Genomic DNA, 19,266 nt, shown 5'->3' with positions numbered 1-19,266 from the left:
TGATCATGATGCCCTCATGTCCGTATTTTATTTTATCGACACCTCTATCTCTAAACATGTGGACATATTTTTTGATTTCAGCTTCCGCTTGAGGACAAGCGAGGTCTAAGCTTGGGGGAGTTGATTCCATTTTGCATCATGCTTTTATATCAATATTTATTGCATTATGGGCTGTTATTACACATTATGTCACAATACTTATGCCTATTCTCTCTTATTTTACAAGGTTTACATGAAGAGGGGGAATGCCGGCAGCTGGGATTCTGGCCTGGAAAAGGAGCAAATATTAGAGACCTAATCTGCACAACGCCAAAAGTCGTGAAACTTCACGGGAGCATGTTTCAGAATATATAAAAAATATTGGGCGAAGGAAGCACCAGAGTGGGGCCACCCACCATCCACGAGGGTGGGGTGCGCCCTACCCCCTGGGCGCGCGCCCTGCCTCGTGGGCCCCCTGGCAGGCCTCCGGTGCCCATCTTCTGCTATATGAGGTCTTTCGTTCGAGAAAAAATCATAAGCAAGCTTACGGGACGAAACTCCGCCGCCACGAGGCGGAACCAATTTAGGGCTCCGGCGGAGCTGTTCTGCCGAGGAAACTTCCCTCTGGGAGGGGGAAAATCATCACCATCGTCATCGCCATCGATCCTCTCATTGGGAGGGGGCCAATCTCCATCAACATCTTCATCGGCACCATCTCATCTCAAACCCTAGTTCATCTCTTATATCCAATCTTTGTCCCAAAACCTCATATTGGTACCTGTGGGTTGCTAGTAGTGTTGATTACTCCTTGTAGTTGATGCTAGTTGGTTTACTTGGTGGAAGATCATATGTTCAGATCCCTTATGCATATTAATACCCCTCTGATTATGAACATGAATATGATTTGTGAATAGTTACGTTTGTTCCTGAGGACATGGGAGAAGTCTTGCTATAAGTAGTCATGTGAATTTGGTATTCATTCGATATTTTGATGAGATGTATGTTGTCTCTCCTCTAGTGGTGTCATGTGAACGTCAACTACATGACATTTCACCATTGTTTGGGCCTAGGGGGAGAAATTGGGAAGTAATAAGTAGATGATGGGTTGCTAGAGTGACAGAAGCTTAAATCCTAGTTTACGAGTTGCTTCGTAAGGGGCTGATTTTGATCCATATGTTTCATGCTATGGTTAGGTTTACCTTAATACTTCTTTTGTAGTTGCGGATGCTTGCAAGAGGGGTTAATCATAAGTAGGATGCTTGTCCAAGGAAGGGAAGCACCCAAGCACCGGTCCACCCACATATCAAATTATCAAAGTACCAAACGCGAATCATATGAACGTGATGAAAACTAGCTTGACGATAATTCCCATGTGTCCTCGGGAGCGTTTTCCTTTATATAAGAGTTTGTCCAGGCTTGTCCTTTGCTACAAAAAGGCCATCTTGCTGCACCTTGTTTACTTTTATTACTTGTTACCCGTTACAAATTACCTTACCACAAAACTATCTGTTACCGATAATTTCAGTGCTTGCAGAGAATACCTTACTGAAAACTGCTTATCATTTCCTTCTGCTCCTCGTTGGGTTCGACACTCTTACTTATCGAAAGGACTACGATAGATCCCCTATACTTGTGGGCCATCACCCTCCTCCTCCAATTAAGCGCCACCCACAGCCATTTTACACGCAGTATAATGTGGAGCTGAGTACCATGCGGCCGCATGCGCGAACGAGGTCGCTATGGCTGCCATGCGTGTCGACCGCCCGATCTTGGAGGAGCACCTCATCTTCCAGGCCACCGTCGACACCGCCGCGCAGTTGTCTACTTTAAAATACAGTTCGTGATGTTTTCTCGAGGCCACTGCTAGTGTCTTCTAGTGATTTGTCCTCTGTAATGTTAATATGCAATCTGATGTTCAGTTAACAGTTTGGTCCTCTGAAATGTAATGTTCAATTAACACTTTAGTCCAACAATTGCTATATTTCATAGTACTATTCTCAAGCATTCTTTGTTTTGTTAACTGTCTTATCTTCTAGTACATGTATCTATTTTGCAATGCCGTGCTCAGTTAACTATTTTGGTTCATTTGGTCTGCTATCCATTTAACTGTTTGGTTCAGTTCTGCAATTTCATTTTCATTTGTTGTGGGTACAATTTTGTATTGTTATGCATGTGACACTAATCGAATTTGGTTGTACTCAATACATATTCTACTGATAGTATGGCAACTCTCAGTTAACCTGATCAAGATCTTCCTTATGTGTGTTGCAGGGAAACAATGGGAGACACTGCGGTTTACCATCGATGTTTGTTCAAGAAGGGTCCTTTGGCTAATAGCAAATTATTGTGCAGTTCCAGGAATCATTCTAATATTTAGGTTTCTTACAATTTGGTCTTGCACATGTAGGTCCTACTGTCAGAGGCTTAGACCCATTGTTCGACCCATTTTGCATATGGGGAAATGAGATGTCCATGAATATCAGTCAAGTCAAGAAACTCAGAAAGATTTTTAGGATGAAGAAACTTGCGACGAATAACCGCAAGATCTTTATGTGCACAATGAAGAAGACATCAGTCAACTATAGGATGGTACTAACTCTTTTACCTTGTTTTTACACCTTGCGCCATTTCAAAATTTACAACAGCGATTTATGCATAGCTTTGTTTTCAGTAATTTTCAAAGTAGTTCACCGATGATTACCTATCAAATAACCTGCATGGTCAAGAGGCGAGGAAGGTATTCATTCAACACCCACGGTACAATATTGAAGTCTTGCTGAAGAGGACGAAGGTTGGGCGGGCAATTATCCATAGCCACTGGCCTAAAGTTACAAGGACATTCAACATCACTGAAGGCTCAATATTTGCCTTCCGCTTATGCAGTTTCCCAGATGAGATTCATTTGTCTATTTACCGTGTATGATGCTACTTTCAAAAGGTTTTTGATGCTGCATGTGAAACTTGGTGCTGTTGTGTAATGGCGTAACTGAGTGTCGAAGCTATCTGATGTAATTCGATTATGAAATCCTGGTTTCTTTTATACGGATATGAAATATCTGGCATGTTTTATAAGAAATATTAGTTTGATTAGTACATGAATTATCAATAATAGGCTAATTACCCTGCTTATTGGGGTTTTCTATTGCAAATGGTTACTCAGAGAGCACCGTGGGCGATGAACTCAAACAACCCGCACGGTTTCTAGAAAGTAGGCGTGTTCGATCAACTAACAATCACACACGACTTCCGGCAGCGAACTATTTGTGTTAGGCCACCTTGCACAAATGTTTCCACACAAAGAACTGTGTGGGATGTACATACCTACGGAAATGATTTTCTGAGATTCACCGTGTGGGATGTACATACCTACGAAAATGATTTCTGGGATTCACCGTGTGAGATATACATACCTACGGAAATGGTTTCTGGGATTCACCGTGTGGGATGTACATACCTATGAAAATGATTGGGTTTCCATGCCTCGCCCGATCGCAAATGGCCCCAGCCTGGGTCCCAGGAGGGCCTATCCCAGATGATTTCTGGGTCGTGTGGGAAGGACCCCCTATCGCGGGGGTGCTCCAACCCCTATATGACCAATGGCTTCAAAAAAATACTAGGAAATTTGAAGAAGAAAAAACTGGGATTTGGGGTTATCAAACTTCGGTATCCAATCTACTTCTGTGTGGAATTTTGTCAAAAAAAATACCAGGAAATGTATTCATGGCAAAAAAGGACAAATAATTCCTATTTATAGAAAAAAAATGTTTAGATGGATTTTAGTTTGAATTGTATTTCCTTCGTTATGGATACATTTTCTAGTATTTTTTGCACGAAACTTCACGCTCGAGTAGATTGGACACCATTTGATATCCTCAAATTCCAGATTTTTCTGATTTTTTAATATTTAATATTCATATAAAGGTGTGGAACACTCGGGAGCTCCTGTGTATTTCCCCCAAAACTAAGTTGTACTACTTGTTTGCAGCCATCAGTCCCAAACGCGCCAACTACTAATGAAGTTACTGGCAGCCGGCCATGAACAAATAATGTCGTAGCAAATACTGCTTGAGGTCGCTGACACACGCACGGACAACTGAGGGAGTGAACGCGTGGGCATGCTCAATATGCTACACTGGTTTGGTTTTAGACTTGCAGGTCTTGCCGGCGGTGAGGAGGCCGTGGCCGCCCGGGGGGGCTACGTGCAGGGCGCAGAGCTGCGCCGAGCCCTGTGTGCTCATGTCAACCGCCGCCTAGACGCACCTCACCACGCTGCCGTGCTCCGATGTGCAAGGCGGACCGGCACCACAACCCGCCGCCACCATACCCGATGAGCACAACCGCCTCATGGACGCTCAGCAGGGAGCAGCGAGAGCGCACCTTGAGTGCCCACGCCCACCTCCGGCCTGCCCTTGCCGACAGGGAGGACCAGACTTCCTCCTCCATTGACCTACTTCAGTGGCACCCTTCACTGCACCAGGAGATTGGGAGGGGAACACGGCGTGGATGGCGGCATGAAGGGGCGCGACACGACATGGATGGCTACCGTTTCTTCCCGAACCACCTCAGCGAGCTGCTCGTTAGTGGCTCTTCGAGCACGCCCACCTTGGTGCCCATCGGTGGTGTTCCCTATGCGGCCTGCATCGACTTCATCTCCACCGCCTCCTGCCTATCATCCCCACCGCTACACTGTCGCGTCTCCGTCGCGCGCTCTGCATCGTCCTAGAAATCAACAACTCACAACTCAATAAAAGAGGAGTGGATAGAGAGAGTGGTCGAGTAACGAATAAGGTCGAACCAACGGGTCGCTTGCGTTCGTGCTTGACCACATGGGAGCGAACGCTTGTGGCGGCTGAGCTGCCAATGAAATTGCACGTCAAAGATTAATTGGTGAGTGCATCCAACGGTTGCTAAGATGTTCGCGTTGAGAGTGTACAAATGTGACATCAGGTGTGGGTGAACCAACCCGTGGTTGGCTGGTTAGGAGAACGTTGGTATCATCACCCCACCAGGATTTAAGTTCTAGACTTTATGGCGCTGTTCGTTCAGTGGGAGAAGACGTTTCGTCGACTACGAGGTGTCTGTAGCGGGTTCCTCAATCTCAAGATGCTATGCCGCTGAGTCTGTCTGAAGTGCTCATAGGGGCAGAATATGTGTTCATAGGGGTGAGTGCATGCTCGTTTATCTGAGCGACTTCGATTATACTATGTTAACAAAATAAGTAGTGTCGCATTATTGTTTTTGAAAATATAGCAGTTTTGGAACCAAGCGCACAAATACTACTATAGTTGTGCCGCTAGTGCCTATAAAAGCACCCGAATTGTCTTTCACCTCCGAACAGGAGCATCATGGCCATGGACTTGTTCCCCGTTGTTTCCGGCCTTGTCATTTCATGCAGCATCATCGCCATCAAAGCGACACGGCTACTGGGCTACGCTTTCTCACCCTTCAAGCTCCTCCTGCTCTGCGTGGGCATGGTGGCTGTGGTAGGGGCGGTAGTGAACCGCCCACGAGCGGTGTACCTCGTGGATTACGCTTGCTTCCTTCCCAGTCCCACCTCGCGTTTCCCCAACGCAACCTTCATCGAGCATGCTCGCCTCGTGCCGGCGTTCGCGGACGATCGCACTATCCGCTTCATGACGCGCGTGCTCAGCAGCAGCGGTATCGGCAACGAGACTAGCCTGCCCCCCGGCGACCACTTCATCCCGCCAGACAACAACTTGGACATGGCGCGCGACGAAGCTGAGCTAATCATCTTCTCTGCCATCGATGAACTGTTGGCCAAGTCCGGTGTCACCCCTGACGCCATCGACATCGTCGTCGTCAACTGCAGCGTCTTCGCCCCCGTGCCGTCCCTCACCGACATGATCATCAACAGATACGCGCTCCGCAGCGACGTCCGCAGCATAAATGTTTCTGGGATGGGGTGTAGCGCCGGAGTGATCTCGGTGGGACTCGCGGCTAGCCTTCTTCGTGTGTTGCCCCACGCCCACGGTGCTGCGCACGCTCTCGTCGTGTCCACGGAGACCATCACGCCCAACCTGTACGTCGGCAAGGAGCGCGCCATGCTACTGTCCAACTTGCTCTTCCGGGTGGGTGGCGCCGCCGCGCTGCTGTCCACATCCAAGGACAAGGCGCGGTTTCGCCTCGCCCACCTCGTGCGAACCATCACCGGCGGCGGACAAGACAGCTCCTACCGGTGCATCTTCCAAGAGGAGGACGTGGATGGTAACGTAGGGGTCATCCTTTCCAAGGACCTGATGTCGGTGGCCGGCGACGCGCTCAAGGCCAACATCACAGCCCTTGGCCCGCTCGTGCTCCCCTTCTTCGAGCAGCTGCGCTTCGTCGCCAACAAGCTGGTGCTCGAGCTTGCCCGGCGAGCCGGCGTGAAGCCTTACCTCCCTGACTTCCGCAAGGCCTCACTGCGCTTCGTCGGCGTGAAGCCGTGCGTCCCTGACTTTCACAAGGCGTTCCAGCACGTGTGCATCCACGCCGGGGGGCGTGCAGTCGTCGACAAGGTCCAGTCGAGCCTCGGGTTGTCGGACGAGCATGTGGAGCCATCTCGCATGACGCTTCACCGGTTCGGGAACACGTCCAGCAGCTCGGTGTGGTACGAGATGGCATACGTCGAGGCCAAGGGCCGATTGCGGAAGGGCGACCGTGTCTGGATGGTTGGGCTCGGAGCGGGGGTCAAGTGCAACAGCGCCGTCTGGGAATGCATCCGTCCCGCAGCCGAGCCAGACAAGGCGTGGGCCGGATGCATACGTCGCTACCCAGTAAACATCCATGGTCTCAACGTCAATGCGGCAGCTCAAAATGACCCCATAATTGCAGTGTAGCACATGTCGAATGTCAGTCACAATAAATCTCATTTGTCCTAATTCTCTTTCTTTCTTTTTTACATCTATATCTATCAATCTATCTATAGAGAATACACGTTAATAAAAAATTAAGAGATGTTTATCGTAGAGACGAGTTGTAACGGTGTAGATTGTTCCTAGGCTAAGAAAAAAACTTGAATAAATTATATCGAAACATTTACTTGATAATATGTGGCCTAACCTGAGAAAATGGTTCCCTTAATCAAATACAAAATAATCATGCTTAAGCAAGCATATTAGAGAGCGAGGCACATGATTGCATAGTATCCGCCAAATGATGGTCAAACGACTCATCCAACGTGGAGGATTTGCGGATGAAATGGAAATGATGTAGGCATCGGACACGCAGAGCATGGGAAAGAGCCTGTTCTATATTTTAAAGGATCGTTCAAGGATCATCAAGTGCTAAACTGGAATAGGGCATGGGGGCGTTTGACGCTAAAGGAGCATTACTTTTCCACGATGCCCTATTCACCGACACTTTTCGCCAGCGTATTTTGGATGCAAAAAAAAAATGTGTTCGATCGTCTCTACATTGGCATACGGTCCTATAATGACTACTTCATCTTGAAGAAGGATGATGTAAGAAGAATTCGATTCTCTGGGTACGGCTTCATTGCGGATACTTGCATATGGGATGGCATATATTCGTGGGATGAGTACTTCTGGATGTTTGATAGCACATGCGGAGATGCCATGGTCAGATTTTCTACGGCAGTTGTCGAGCTGTTTGGACCTCATTACTTGAGACAACCAACTGTCACAGACACAGAAATGCTCATGCCACTCTCGGGAGCAAGAGGATGGCCAGGTACACTCTGATCTCTTGATTGCATGCACTAGATAAGGAAGAACTGCCGAAAAGTTCTACAAGGGCAATATCAGGGTCATGTTAAGGGCAATACCAACTGTCTTGAAGCATTTGCATCATAGGATCTCTGGATTTTGCATGATCATGGAGGATGAGGGTGAATATGTTGTCGGAGGTACGGAATTTGAGATCATGGGTGATCCTCCACATCAGAATCCGGCCATGTTTGATGAGTATATCCAAATGCATCCACAAATTCGACATCGAGCAACTCAACAAAGATCTGACCGAGCATCTATGGGCGGTTAAAGGGGACAATTAAAACATATGTTCGAGTTGAATTCAAGTTTGAACTATTTTATTTCGAAAATTACTTGTATTGTAATATTTAATTTAGAACTATTATCGCATTTCAAATATTTTAGCTCGTCGAGGATTTGATATGCCATTATTTTGAGTGTTGTGGACTTCAAAAAATAGTGGTGGATGTTTAGGGACAGGGTTGAATGGCGGCTCCCGTATCCTTATCAACGGACAAGTACAGACCAATCCGCATACAAATACAGTGTCCGTTTGGGGAGGGGGTGACATTGGAGATGCCTTAAGTCACATAACTTATGTTCGTAGGTTTATTTTTTATTATTTTTTGCGAATCCATAAGTTAAATTAGTGGTTTTAAAGTTTAATTTTGAAATCTGTGTACGCCTAATTGATTGGAGTGGAGATAGAAGATATGGGTTTGCTAGATTACAAATTATATATATTCATGCAAACGAAATTTAAATTCAAAGTTTGTCGGAATAATTTTGGACGAAAAAAATCTATGATTTGCCAGAAACGATTCTTCCGGCCCCTAGAAGAAAATTCCAGTAGTGAGTATCGATTCTGATGGCAATAGGCTGAGCAGCAAGCGATTGGAAGCAGCTCCTTTTCGCCAGTGTTTCCCCCTCCTCAGGTAGTACTGATCCATCAAAGGCAGTTTGCAGGTAGACACATCAAAAACCGGTCTGGTGATGCTATATATTAATACCCAAAACAGCTAACGGAGAACACTAAAACAGAGAAAGGAGAGAAACAGTATTCATGGAGCCTAACATAGGGCAAGCCCTGGCCGCTGTCCTCACGCTGCTGGTGACCACGAGAGCACTGTGGTATCTGCTCTGGAGGCCGTATGCCATAGCCAGGTGGTTCGGGCGGCAGGGCATTAGAGGTCCGCCTTACAAATTCCTGGTTGGGTCCCTGCCGGAGTGCCAAAGGATGGTTGTTGCCGGGAGAGCCAAGGATCTGGACACCAGCTCCCACGACTGCGTCACTACGGTGCAACCCTTCTTCCGTAAATGGGCCTCCCTGTATGGTAAGTACGTACCCTTTTTTATAGAATACGCGTGAGTGTGTGTATCACATATTGATAGAAAAGAAGGGTGAAGAGCCCACCACCGTAGTGTTTACACAGACAAGATTACATGTATGCAACGCCAACACCACCGAATCATACAAATTACAAAACAACTATGATCATTATGGGCCTCCCCTGTATGGTAAGTACGTAGCTCAAATGTCTCTACCTACCTACTTGATCATTACGGTCTATAAATATGTGTATTATACAGATATATGATCACATGTTTGTACTATCAGGAAAAACATTCCTGTACTGGCTGGGACCGACACCAGCACTGTGTTGTACAGACATGGAGCTGGTGAAGAAAGTGTTAACCGACAGGACAGACATGTTCCAAAAGGACTATTTGAACCCAAGCTTGGATCCAGTTCTGGGGAACGGGGTCGTGTTCGCAAACGGAGACGACTGGAAGCGGCGCCGCAAATTCATCCACCCTGCTTTCAACCAAGGGACGATCAAGGTCAGTTTGTCACCGAAATTTTCCTCTTTTGAATGTACTGGAACGACAAATCTCAAGACAGCATTACGAGTTTGAATATATGTTTTGTGTTCAGGCCATGTCAGAAATAACGTTGGAGTGCACACAGCGGACAATGGAACGGTGGCGCGCAAAAATTCAAGAGAGCAGCAGGCAGCAGACCGAGATAGACATGAGTCACGACTCTGACGAAATAGCCATGAGTGTCATTGCACGAATGATGTTGGGCAAGAACTACAAGGAGGCCTGGGAGGTGCTGGTCGCCGGTAAAGAGCAGTTGAAGCTTGCCACATATGCTTTTGCGGATCCTCCGGTAACTGGATTCAAGTAGGTAGCAAGAAAATCCATGTACTACCAAAGTTTGAATTAAATCGATTGAATGGATATAGAGCTTGAAACAAATTAATCTTGGTTGATTCTAGGTACCTGCCGACACCTCGCAACCGTCGGACGTGGCAACTTGACAAGCTTGTGAGAAGCAAGATCTCACGGATCATAGAGGCACGACTTGGTAGCAGCATCTACGAAGACGACCTGCTGGGGCAGATGCTGCAGCTGCAGGCATGTAGCAAGACCCAGACTCTGAGCACCGAGGAAATGGTCGGCGAGTGCAGGACCTTCTTCGCGGCTGGGTACGATACCAGCGCCAGCCTCATTACCTGGGCGATGTTCCTGCTGGCCAGCTACCCACAGTGGCAGGAGATGGTCAGGGAGGAGGTCGTCCGGGAATATCCTGCTCACCACCTGCCCTTAGTTGATTCCCCTGGCAAACTGAAGCTGGTATGATATGCATATAATATCTTCTAGTGTCTAAAATATAACTTTCATAAACCATGAGCAATTTTATAGCTTATACCAGACCTTATAAAAAAATCATGATATAAATCTAATTGAATTGATTTGGTATTATACATAAGTATAACTGTTTCTGTAAAAATTTCAAATGTTTAACTTTTAGAAAATGTTACATACAATATAATTTGCCAAGGACGTGTAGATGGACCTTAAATCTCATGCATGCATATATCCATGTCCATAGAACCAATAAACGCCGTGGTGACTTGCAGCTTAACATGTTGCTCTTGGAGACACTGAGGCTCTATGGCCCCATAGCTTTCCTACAGAGGAAGACTTCCTCAGACACCACCCTCGCGCACATGAAGGTGCCGAAAGGAACTATGATAACAATACCGTTGGTGATGTTGCACCGGGACAAAGATGTCTGGGGGCCTGACGCTGACATGTTTAACCCCATGAGGTTCCAGAATGGCTTCTTGAAGGCCGCCAAGCATTCGCATGCGCTGTTGGCCTTCTCATGCGGTCCTAGGGTCTGTGCTGGGCAGAATTTCGCCATGGTTGAGGTGCAGATCGTGATAGCCACCATCCTGAAGAGTTTCTCCTTCTCCCTGTCCCCTACTTATGTGCACAAGCCCAGCAATTTCATCACTCTGACGCCCAGGTACGGGCTCCCTCTCATCGTGAGGAAACTGCAGCAGGCTGTGTGATCATCCTGCGACATCATACTGGAGCTCTTTTTTTGTTGCGAAAATCATACTGGAGCTCTATAGTGTGATATGTCATGTACTATGCAATAGTGTACTAAATAATATGCCTAGCACAAAAATGTTCTACGGAACCATGGCTCAGCCGAACCTACGCTCGACACCATTAATTTCTAGACACTATTCATGAGGATCCATGCATGGTTGATTAAAAAAATACAGTTGGCATGCATGTCTATTCATGAGGATCCATATATGGTTGATTAAAAAATTCAGTTGGCATGCATGTCACAGATCCACGTGTAGTAGGATGTTAAATCATACGGCATAGACCATAGGTTCGGCTGAACCATGGTCCTGAATCACGTCTCTCCTAGCCACTAGCATGTACTGTATTTGAAATGTATTGTTATGTCACCATTTTCCTCCAAGCTACATATATGTTTATAAACTTGTACGATATGATACTGACATCTATGCAACTAGCAATGTGACCCGCACCCTGTGTGTTTTAAACTTGGGGGGCTTTCTGAGATAACTTATGGCATGTAATCCAAACCTATGCTAGTTTTAACTAGGTGAGTTTTAGTTATGTATGTCAAATTATTATGGTAATAGGAACGGAATGATGCATGCAATCAAGGAGGAGAAGGAAAAATAACAGTAGGGTATTTCCTGCAAAATCACCAGTCCCCACCGACCTCACATGACAATGTCCAGCAAAAAACCGGCAGCTGGCCGGTCCAGTGGCCGACATGGCCAGTTTGTGACCAATCTGCACCTGCCTCGCAAGTTGAGCGATGGGTTTTTCCGTTTTGCGAGTTCAGTGACTAAAGTGCACCCCCTAGACAAGTTGTGGTACCGCAGGTGCCATTTACTCCTACCTTGGGTAACTATTTGTTCCCTCTATACCGCCTACCCAACAGAGAAATACAGTGTTGTGCATTTCAAAATTCATTTCCTTTTTCGGGTAAATATTCTTCCAAAGAAAAGATAATGCTATCTTTGGTAGTAGATGCTGCTGCAATAATGCTCATACACATGACTCTTGTAAGGATTCTACAATCTTAGCAACAACCGGAATTCGTTGCCATGGCTCGCCATTTCATTCAGGCACTAATAGAAAAAGGGTCAAACGTGAAACACGTTAGTGCCGATTTGAATTTGAGACGGCACTAATGGTACCATTAGTGCCGGTTCGAACGACTATGCATTAATGCCGGTTCGTGTTGAACCTTTAGTACCAGTTCGTGCCACGAACCGGTACTAAAGGGGTGATGGCAGGCTGGCGTCAGGCTAGGGCCCCACGATCACCTTTAGTACCGGTTCGTTGCACAAACCGGTACTAAAGGGCTAACCTTTAGGACCGGTTTGTGCCACGAACCGGTAGTAAAGGGGTCTGACCTATAGTACCGGTTTGTGACACAAAACGGCACTATAGAGCAATTTTCAAACTCTACCCCCCCCCCCCCCCCCCCCCCGTGTGTCGCCATTTCAGTTCTGAAAAAATCAAAAGAAAATGATAAAAACTTCAAAAAATAAAATCCTTCGAGAGGTAGTTATGTTACTACATCTACTAGTTAGGAAAATTTGAAAACTTAAATTTGGACATGTTTTGCAAAAAGTGTAGGGAAAATGTAAAACGGCTATAACTTTTGCATACGATGTCGGAAAAAAACGTATAATATATCAAAAAATCCGCATCCGATGGAGACGGCCTACGGCCTGTTTGCAATTTTTTAGAATCCTCAAATTTCAAAAGGAAAACAGATATGGTCAAATTTAAGTTTTTAAAAAAGAAATTGTTAAATCTGGTCAAAATACTTATTCAAGAAGTATTAATGTTACTACATAATTATTCAAGAATATTAGTGTTACTAAATAATTATTTCAATTTTTTGAATTTTGGTCAAATCTGGTCAAACTATGGTCAAAATGTGGTCAAACTATGGTCAAACTTATTCAAGAAATATTAGTGTTACTAAATAATTACTGTTTTTTAGAATAATAGTTTCAAACTCAAACAGTGAAATGTGTGACTTCATGCTCAAGCTAAACTCTTGAGGGTTAATAGGATTGGCATCTTACTATTGTCAGGAAAACAACAAGTGCAGACTTGGAAACGAAGGAGAATAGAATCCGAAAGTTAAGCGTGCTTGGGTTGGAGTAGTGAGAGGGATGGGTGACCGGTCAGGAAGTTAGATGATTTGAAATGAGTGATCCACGCTTGAGCAGTTAAGAGAGGTGATTAGAGACTAAATCACCAAATAATTCAGAAAAAATAAAAATCAAAAAAATAATCAAAAAAATTTCCAAAATTAAAAAAAAACCTTTTAGTACCGGTTGGTAACACCAACCGGTACACCGGTTGGTAACACCAACCGGTACTAAAGGTCCCCCATACCAGGGCACGAGCTCACGCCACGTGATGGCACTTTAGCGCCGGTTCGTGCCAAACTGGTACTAAAGGGGGGAGGCCTTTAGTGCCCACCAATTAGTGCCGGTTATGAAACCGGCACTAAAGGCCCTTACGAACCGGTTTTAAAGCTCCATTTTCTACTAGTGAGGGATGTCCGCCACAGATGTGGTCAAGATCATCATTGCAAACTACTCCCTCTATAAAGAAATATAAGAACGGTTTAGATCACTACTTTAGACGCTCTTATATTTCTTTATAGAGGCAAATATAAGAACGATTTAGATCACTACTTTAGTGATTTAAACGCTCTTATATTTCTTTACAGAGGCAGTACTAGTTGATTGCAAATTTGTAGCTATGCTGAAGGCGAAAGTACCCTTGTGAGCTCGAGCTCAAATGAGCTCGGAATAAATTTCGACAAATATTCTAAGTGTTTGCAAATTTTCATCATGAGATCACATTCATGGAGGGCGTGGCAAAAAAAATCAGCATTTTTGGAGCATCGATTCTTAGGCTGAAGGCTTTTCACATGAAAATTGTAACAATGGACCTCCATCTTCACATCAATGCTTAATAGGGCATCCATTACCGAGACTGAGATTTGCAGATGAATTAAATTATATAAATGCCATACACCAGGAAAAATTATTGCACACAAATGGTTGAGTTATTCAACACGCACAACAGGAATAGACAGTGTCGATTATAGTTTACGAGCTCACACGAATTGAATACATACAATATTTGAAAGCATAACGCATAAAGTCATAGCACAATTCAATCTTACACCACGAGCAAGTGCTTTGTCATTCAAAAGCCATAAACGAAATAGTCTGAATATCGTGGTGCATGAACATATGTGTGTTGGGCAGATCCACTGCAGGCATATGCATGGACCGCATATATGCCTTCCACTCCATGCGGCGACCTGCATAGCCAGCAAGGTGTTAGTAAATCTTGAGAGTGGTGTAAGTAGAACTGACTGGGAGTTGGAAGTTATCGACTTACTTACAAATACAGAGATCATGGGTCATCGTTGCGGAGAGTGTGCTGCCACTGTGTACCAACAAGTTCAGAGCTTTGACGCAGTAACGTCGGGAATGTTAGGTTGATCTCTCCATCGAGCGGGCTCAACGGCCCATCGGGCCCTGATCTATTCGCGCCCTGATCGGGGGCGCCGCGAACCCTCTTATGGCTGGTGGGCCCCTGTGACCTGCGATATATAGAGAGGTGGGGGCCGGGGCATACGGTACGAGGTTAACCGCGCCGCCAGACTCCCCACCGAAATCCCTTCCGATCTAGGGCAATCACAGTGCTCACGCGAAGCACCACTGCCACCTCTCCATCTCGATCTCTCTGCTATCACCGGCCCCTACTTCACCATGGCCGGCGCTGGATCGAGCTCATCCGCACCCAAAGAAGGTATGTTTACCGGATGATCTAGCCTACCCCGATCCAAAGGATCTATCAATGGTATCAGATGCCACTGGCTAGATGATTTCGGTACAAAGAAACAAAAACAGAAAAAGAAAAAGAGATCCCCTCCCCCAAGAACCATAGACAGGGCAAAGAACGAATCCTTCACAGAAACGAAAAAAGTAGCGCCGCCGCAAGGCCACGCCGTTCCTCTTGATCTCGATGCGCATCGGCAAGCCGAGGCATCGAGAAGAAGAACACCACCCCTTTTCAGGGGCAAAGGGGTCAGCGGGGGCGCTGCGTTTGATGGCGCGGGACCTCTCGAGTCTCTCTATTTCTGCACGAAGGAGGAGGTGGTGGATGGGTGAGAGAAGGGGGAAGGGAAAAGGAGAGCACAGCGGGGCACGGTGGCTCTCGCCGCCGTCACCGGCGGCCGGAGCGGCCAAGAAGGGCGCTGCCCTTTTTCCCCGACAGGACAGAGGAAAAGAAAGAAGAAGGGAAAGGGAAGGGAGAGTAGGCGCGCGCGGCGCGGTGGAAGCCGACGCCGGCGGCCGGACTGGGCGGCCGGAGCAAAGCTCCTTGGCTCCGCCGTCACGGAGCGAGAGATGCAGGGAGAGGCATGGGGGCTGGGGGCAAATGAACTAGGGTTTCCCCCCGCTGGCGCTGTGAACCTGTTTTTGTTCAGGCTAGATCCGCGGGTGGCCGTTGGATCTTAGTGGATGGCTGAGATTAAAAACCTAAGCCGTCGCTGCACAGCTGGGCCTTTTGGGCCGAAAGCGCTGGCCAGCTGAGCTGCTGGGCCGGCAGCCGCGCGCGCGAGCCGGACAGGCCTTGAGAGGCTGGGCCGTCTTCGGCCAGGACAGGTGCGCACAGCGCGCGAGCAGGCCGTGGGCCGGTCGAGAGGGCAGGCCGGCGCTGTGCTGCTGCTATTTTTTGTTTTTTAAAGAATAGACAATTTCCAGAAAAAGAAAAGTTCATGTATTTTATAAAGTAAAAGTTTCTGTAGAACTAAAAAAGTTCATGATTTTTTATTCGGTCATAGAAAAGTTTCCGTAAAAAGTAAAAAGTTCGTGAATTTTTATTCATGTTTTTCCGCTACGTAAATAATTAATAGTGTTTTTTTACAAAGAAAATAAAAGTTTAAATAGAATTATGTTTTTAAGAGCATGTTAAAGTGATTATTAGAATGAATATGATTATGTTATTTTTTATGACCAACGTTGTTTAATAACATGATCATGTTTTATTATTGAAATTTAAAGGTGCATTTATTTCTAATATTTTTCCCAACGGTAATATAGATTTAATTGCATAGACAATTATATGTTTAATTTGACCAACGTTAGATTAATGCATATGATTGTTATATTGATGTCACTTAAATTGTGATTTCAGGAGGCTTTCACTTGATGAGTTGCCTAAAAGAAGTTCCGACACTCAGAGGTGACAACCACACTGAGTGGAGGAAGAAAGTTGAACTAGCATTTGTTTGTGCTCATCTGGACTGGGTTCTGGATGAACCACAGCCGGTCATACCTACAGAGCCAGTAAGAGAGACTACTGATGATGATGCTGCATGGGCTAAAAAGAGGGGGGGTTATGCTCCTTTGGATATGTCCTACATCATAGACAACCAAAAGTGGGTCAATGCAAATAAAAATGCATGGCCTTTATAAAGAATACAATTGAGAGCACCATTGTGGGCTGCATTGCAGAGTGCACTTCCGCAGGGGAGTTGCTGACAAAGATAAAGAACCAGTTCACTGGCTCTTCAAAGATATATGCCACCCAGGTGTTAAAACAACTTGTGGCAGAACAATACACAGGTGGTGGAATAAGAGAGCACATCCTCAGGATGAGCAATATGGCAGCAAAGCTAAAGCCCATGGATGAGGATCTGGAGATCAAACCAAATCTTCTGGTCCACCTGGTCATGGCTTCACTGTCAAAGGAGTTTGAAACTTTTGTTGTGAACTATAATATGTCACCTGGAACATGGGACATTGAAAAGACAATTGCAATGTGTGTCCAAGAAGGGGACAGACTAAAAGCCTCACATGGTGGTACACTCAACTATGTGAAGGATCACAAGAAAAAGAACTACAATCAAAACAACAAAAGTTCTCCTTCAAAGCCACAAGGAAAAGCTCCCTATCAGCATCAGCGTCAGCAACAGTCTTTCCCAGTGGACAAAGACACTTGTCTCCACTGTAAGCAGACCGAGCATTACAAGAAAGACTGCCCTGTTTGGCTAAAGTCCTTAATGGCAAAGCAAGGTAACAACATTGTTTTCTTAGTTAATGAATCCTTGTACACACAGTTTTCAAAATCTACTTGGTGGATTGACTCAGGGGCAACTGTTCATGTTGCAAATTGTTTACAGGGATTCCATTCGACCCGGACTACGCTAAGAAGAGAAGGAGGCATTGAAGTAGCCAATGGAATAAAAGCGGAAGTTGAAGCTGTCGGCGACATTTCCTTGGAGTTAGCTGATGGATTCAATCTTCTACTTAGAGATGTTCTTTATGTTCCTTCATGTAATAGAAACTTAATTAGCGTTTCATGTTTGGACAAAGAAAATTATGAGTGTTATTTTGGACATGCAAGTGTGCCATCTGGTATAATAATGCTTATGTGGGTAATGCTTTACTACATGATGAGCTTTATTTGTTATCACTTCGTGAAAAAGTGCATTCTGTATGCAATGTGAATGAACATGTTTCCGCGTCGAACAAAGAACAAAAGAAAAGAAAGAGAACATTCGACTCATCGAAATTATGGCACTATCGTTTGGGCCATATTTCGAAGGGGAGAATAGAAAGATTAGTCAAATGTGAAATTCTTCCACAGTTAGAATTCTCGGACTTAGAAAAATGTGTAGATTGCATTAAAGGAAAGTATATAAAACAAATCAAAAAAAAGGTGCAATCCATAGCACAAGCACACTAGAAATCATCCACATTGACATTTGTGGATCATTTCCGATGAAAAGTGTGGATGGATATGACTCGTTCATAACATTCACAAATGATTACTCTCGCTATGGTTATATTTATCCAATCAAAGAAAGATCTGAAGCGTTGGATAAATTTAAAATATTCAAAGCTGAAGTTGAAAATCAGCATGATAAAAGAATAAATATAGTAAGGTCCGACCGTGGGGGAGAGTACTATAGTCGGCACACTCCATATGGCCAAGTCCCTGGACCTTTTGCAAAGTTCTTACAGGAGATTGGCATAGTCGCCTAGTATTCAATGCCGGGTGAACCTCAGCAAAATGGTGTAGCTGAAAGGCGCAACCATACACTTATGGATATGGCGCGCAGCATGATGAGTTATTCCAACTTACCATTGGGATTATGGATGGAGGCGCTTAAAACCGCCATTCACATTCTCAATAGAGTACCAAGCAAGTCGGTGCCCAAAACACCATATGAGCTATGGACAGGAAGGGTGCCCTTCCTACACCACTTCAGGGTGTAGGGGTGCCCTGCTGAGGCCAAAATGTTTAATCCAAACATTGCAAAGTTAGATCCCAAAACAGTAAGTTGCCACTTCATTGGCTATCCAGACAGATCAAAAGGTTTTCGTTTCTACTGCCCAGACAGATATACAAAGTTTGTAGAAACGAGACATGCAGTCTTCTTTGAGGACGAAATGATGAGGGGGAGCTTGGTAGCTTGGAAAATTGATCTTGAGGAGAAGAGGGTGCATGCACCTAATCCGATGATTCAGGAGCCATTTTTCTCACTACCAGTTGCAACTCCACCCATGACAACTATGGGAGCAGACCCGGAACCTGTCCGTCAGGAGCCGACTGAACCCGTTGTTGAGCATCAAAGGGAGGTGCAATAGAAAATTTTAGAAGAAGTGCCAGAAGTTGAGGCACGGAATGTGCCAGAAACCGAGGCCCTTAGAAGGTCTACAAGACCAAGAAAGTCAGCTATTTCTACTGACTTTAAAGTTTATAACACAGAAATGGTTCATATGGAAAAAGATCCCATCTCATATGAAGAAGCCATGAGAAGCTCTCACTCATCGAAGTGGATGAAGGAAATGGAAGACGAGATGAAATCGATGAGTTCCAAAGATGTTTGGGACTTAGAGGAAATTCCTAAAGGAGCCAAAACAGTAGGCTGTAAATGGGTCTACAAAATTAAGTATGACTCTAAAGGGAATATAGAAAAGTATAAAGCACGACTCGTGGCAAAAGGATTTACACAAAGAGAAGGGATAGATTACAATGAGACATTTTCTCTAGTCTCATGTAAGGATTGCTTCAGAATCATAATGGCATTAGTTGCTCATTTTGATTTAGAGTTACATCAAATGGATGTTAAGACGGCATTTCTGAATGGTGATTTAAAAGAAAATGTCTACAT

General features: G+C 45.2%; 1 protein-coding gene and 3 pseudogenes across 1 annotated transcript; 3 read left to right on the top strand and 1 right to left on the bottom strand.

The window, feature by feature from the left end:
* The first annotated feature begins 5,342 nt into the window (after positions 1 to 5,342).
* On the top strand, positions 5,343 to 6,815 carry LOC125528915 (3-ketoacyl-CoA synthase 6 pseudogene; annotated as a pseudogene).
* A 1,936-nt stretch (positions 6,816 to 8,751) lies between these two features.
* LOC125528914 (cytochrome P450 709B2-like) lies at positions 8,752 to 11,053 on the top strand. Its single transcript, XM_048693330.2, has 5 exons — positions 8,752 to 9,022; positions 9,307 to 9,530; positions 9,625 to 9,875; positions 9,971 to 10,328; positions 10,616 to 11,053. Exons 1-5 carry the CDS (start codon positions 8,752 to 8,754, stop codon positions 11,051 to 11,053), a joined length of 1,542 nt encoding a protein of 513 aa, XP_048549287.2.
* A 3,097-nt stretch (positions 11,054 to 14,150) lies between these two features.
* LOC125531899 (disease resistance protein RPM1-like) overlaps positions 14,151 to 19,266 on the bottom strand; it is a 67,763-nt pseudogene continuing 62,647 nt past the window's right edge.
* On the top strand, positions 16,289 to 17,315 carry LOC147982790 (uncharacterized; annotated as a pseudogene).

Source organism: Triticum urartu, chromosome 2A (assembly GCF_056163025.1).
Source record: "Triticum urartu cultivar PI428250 chromosome 2A, HENAU_Tu73, whole genome shotgun sequence".
Classification (NCBI taxonomy): domain Eukaryota; kingdom Viridiplantae; phylum Streptophyta; class Magnoliopsida; order Poales; family Poaceae; genus Triticum; species Triticum urartu.
This window is presented reverse-complemented; position numbering and strand designations above follow the sequence as displayed.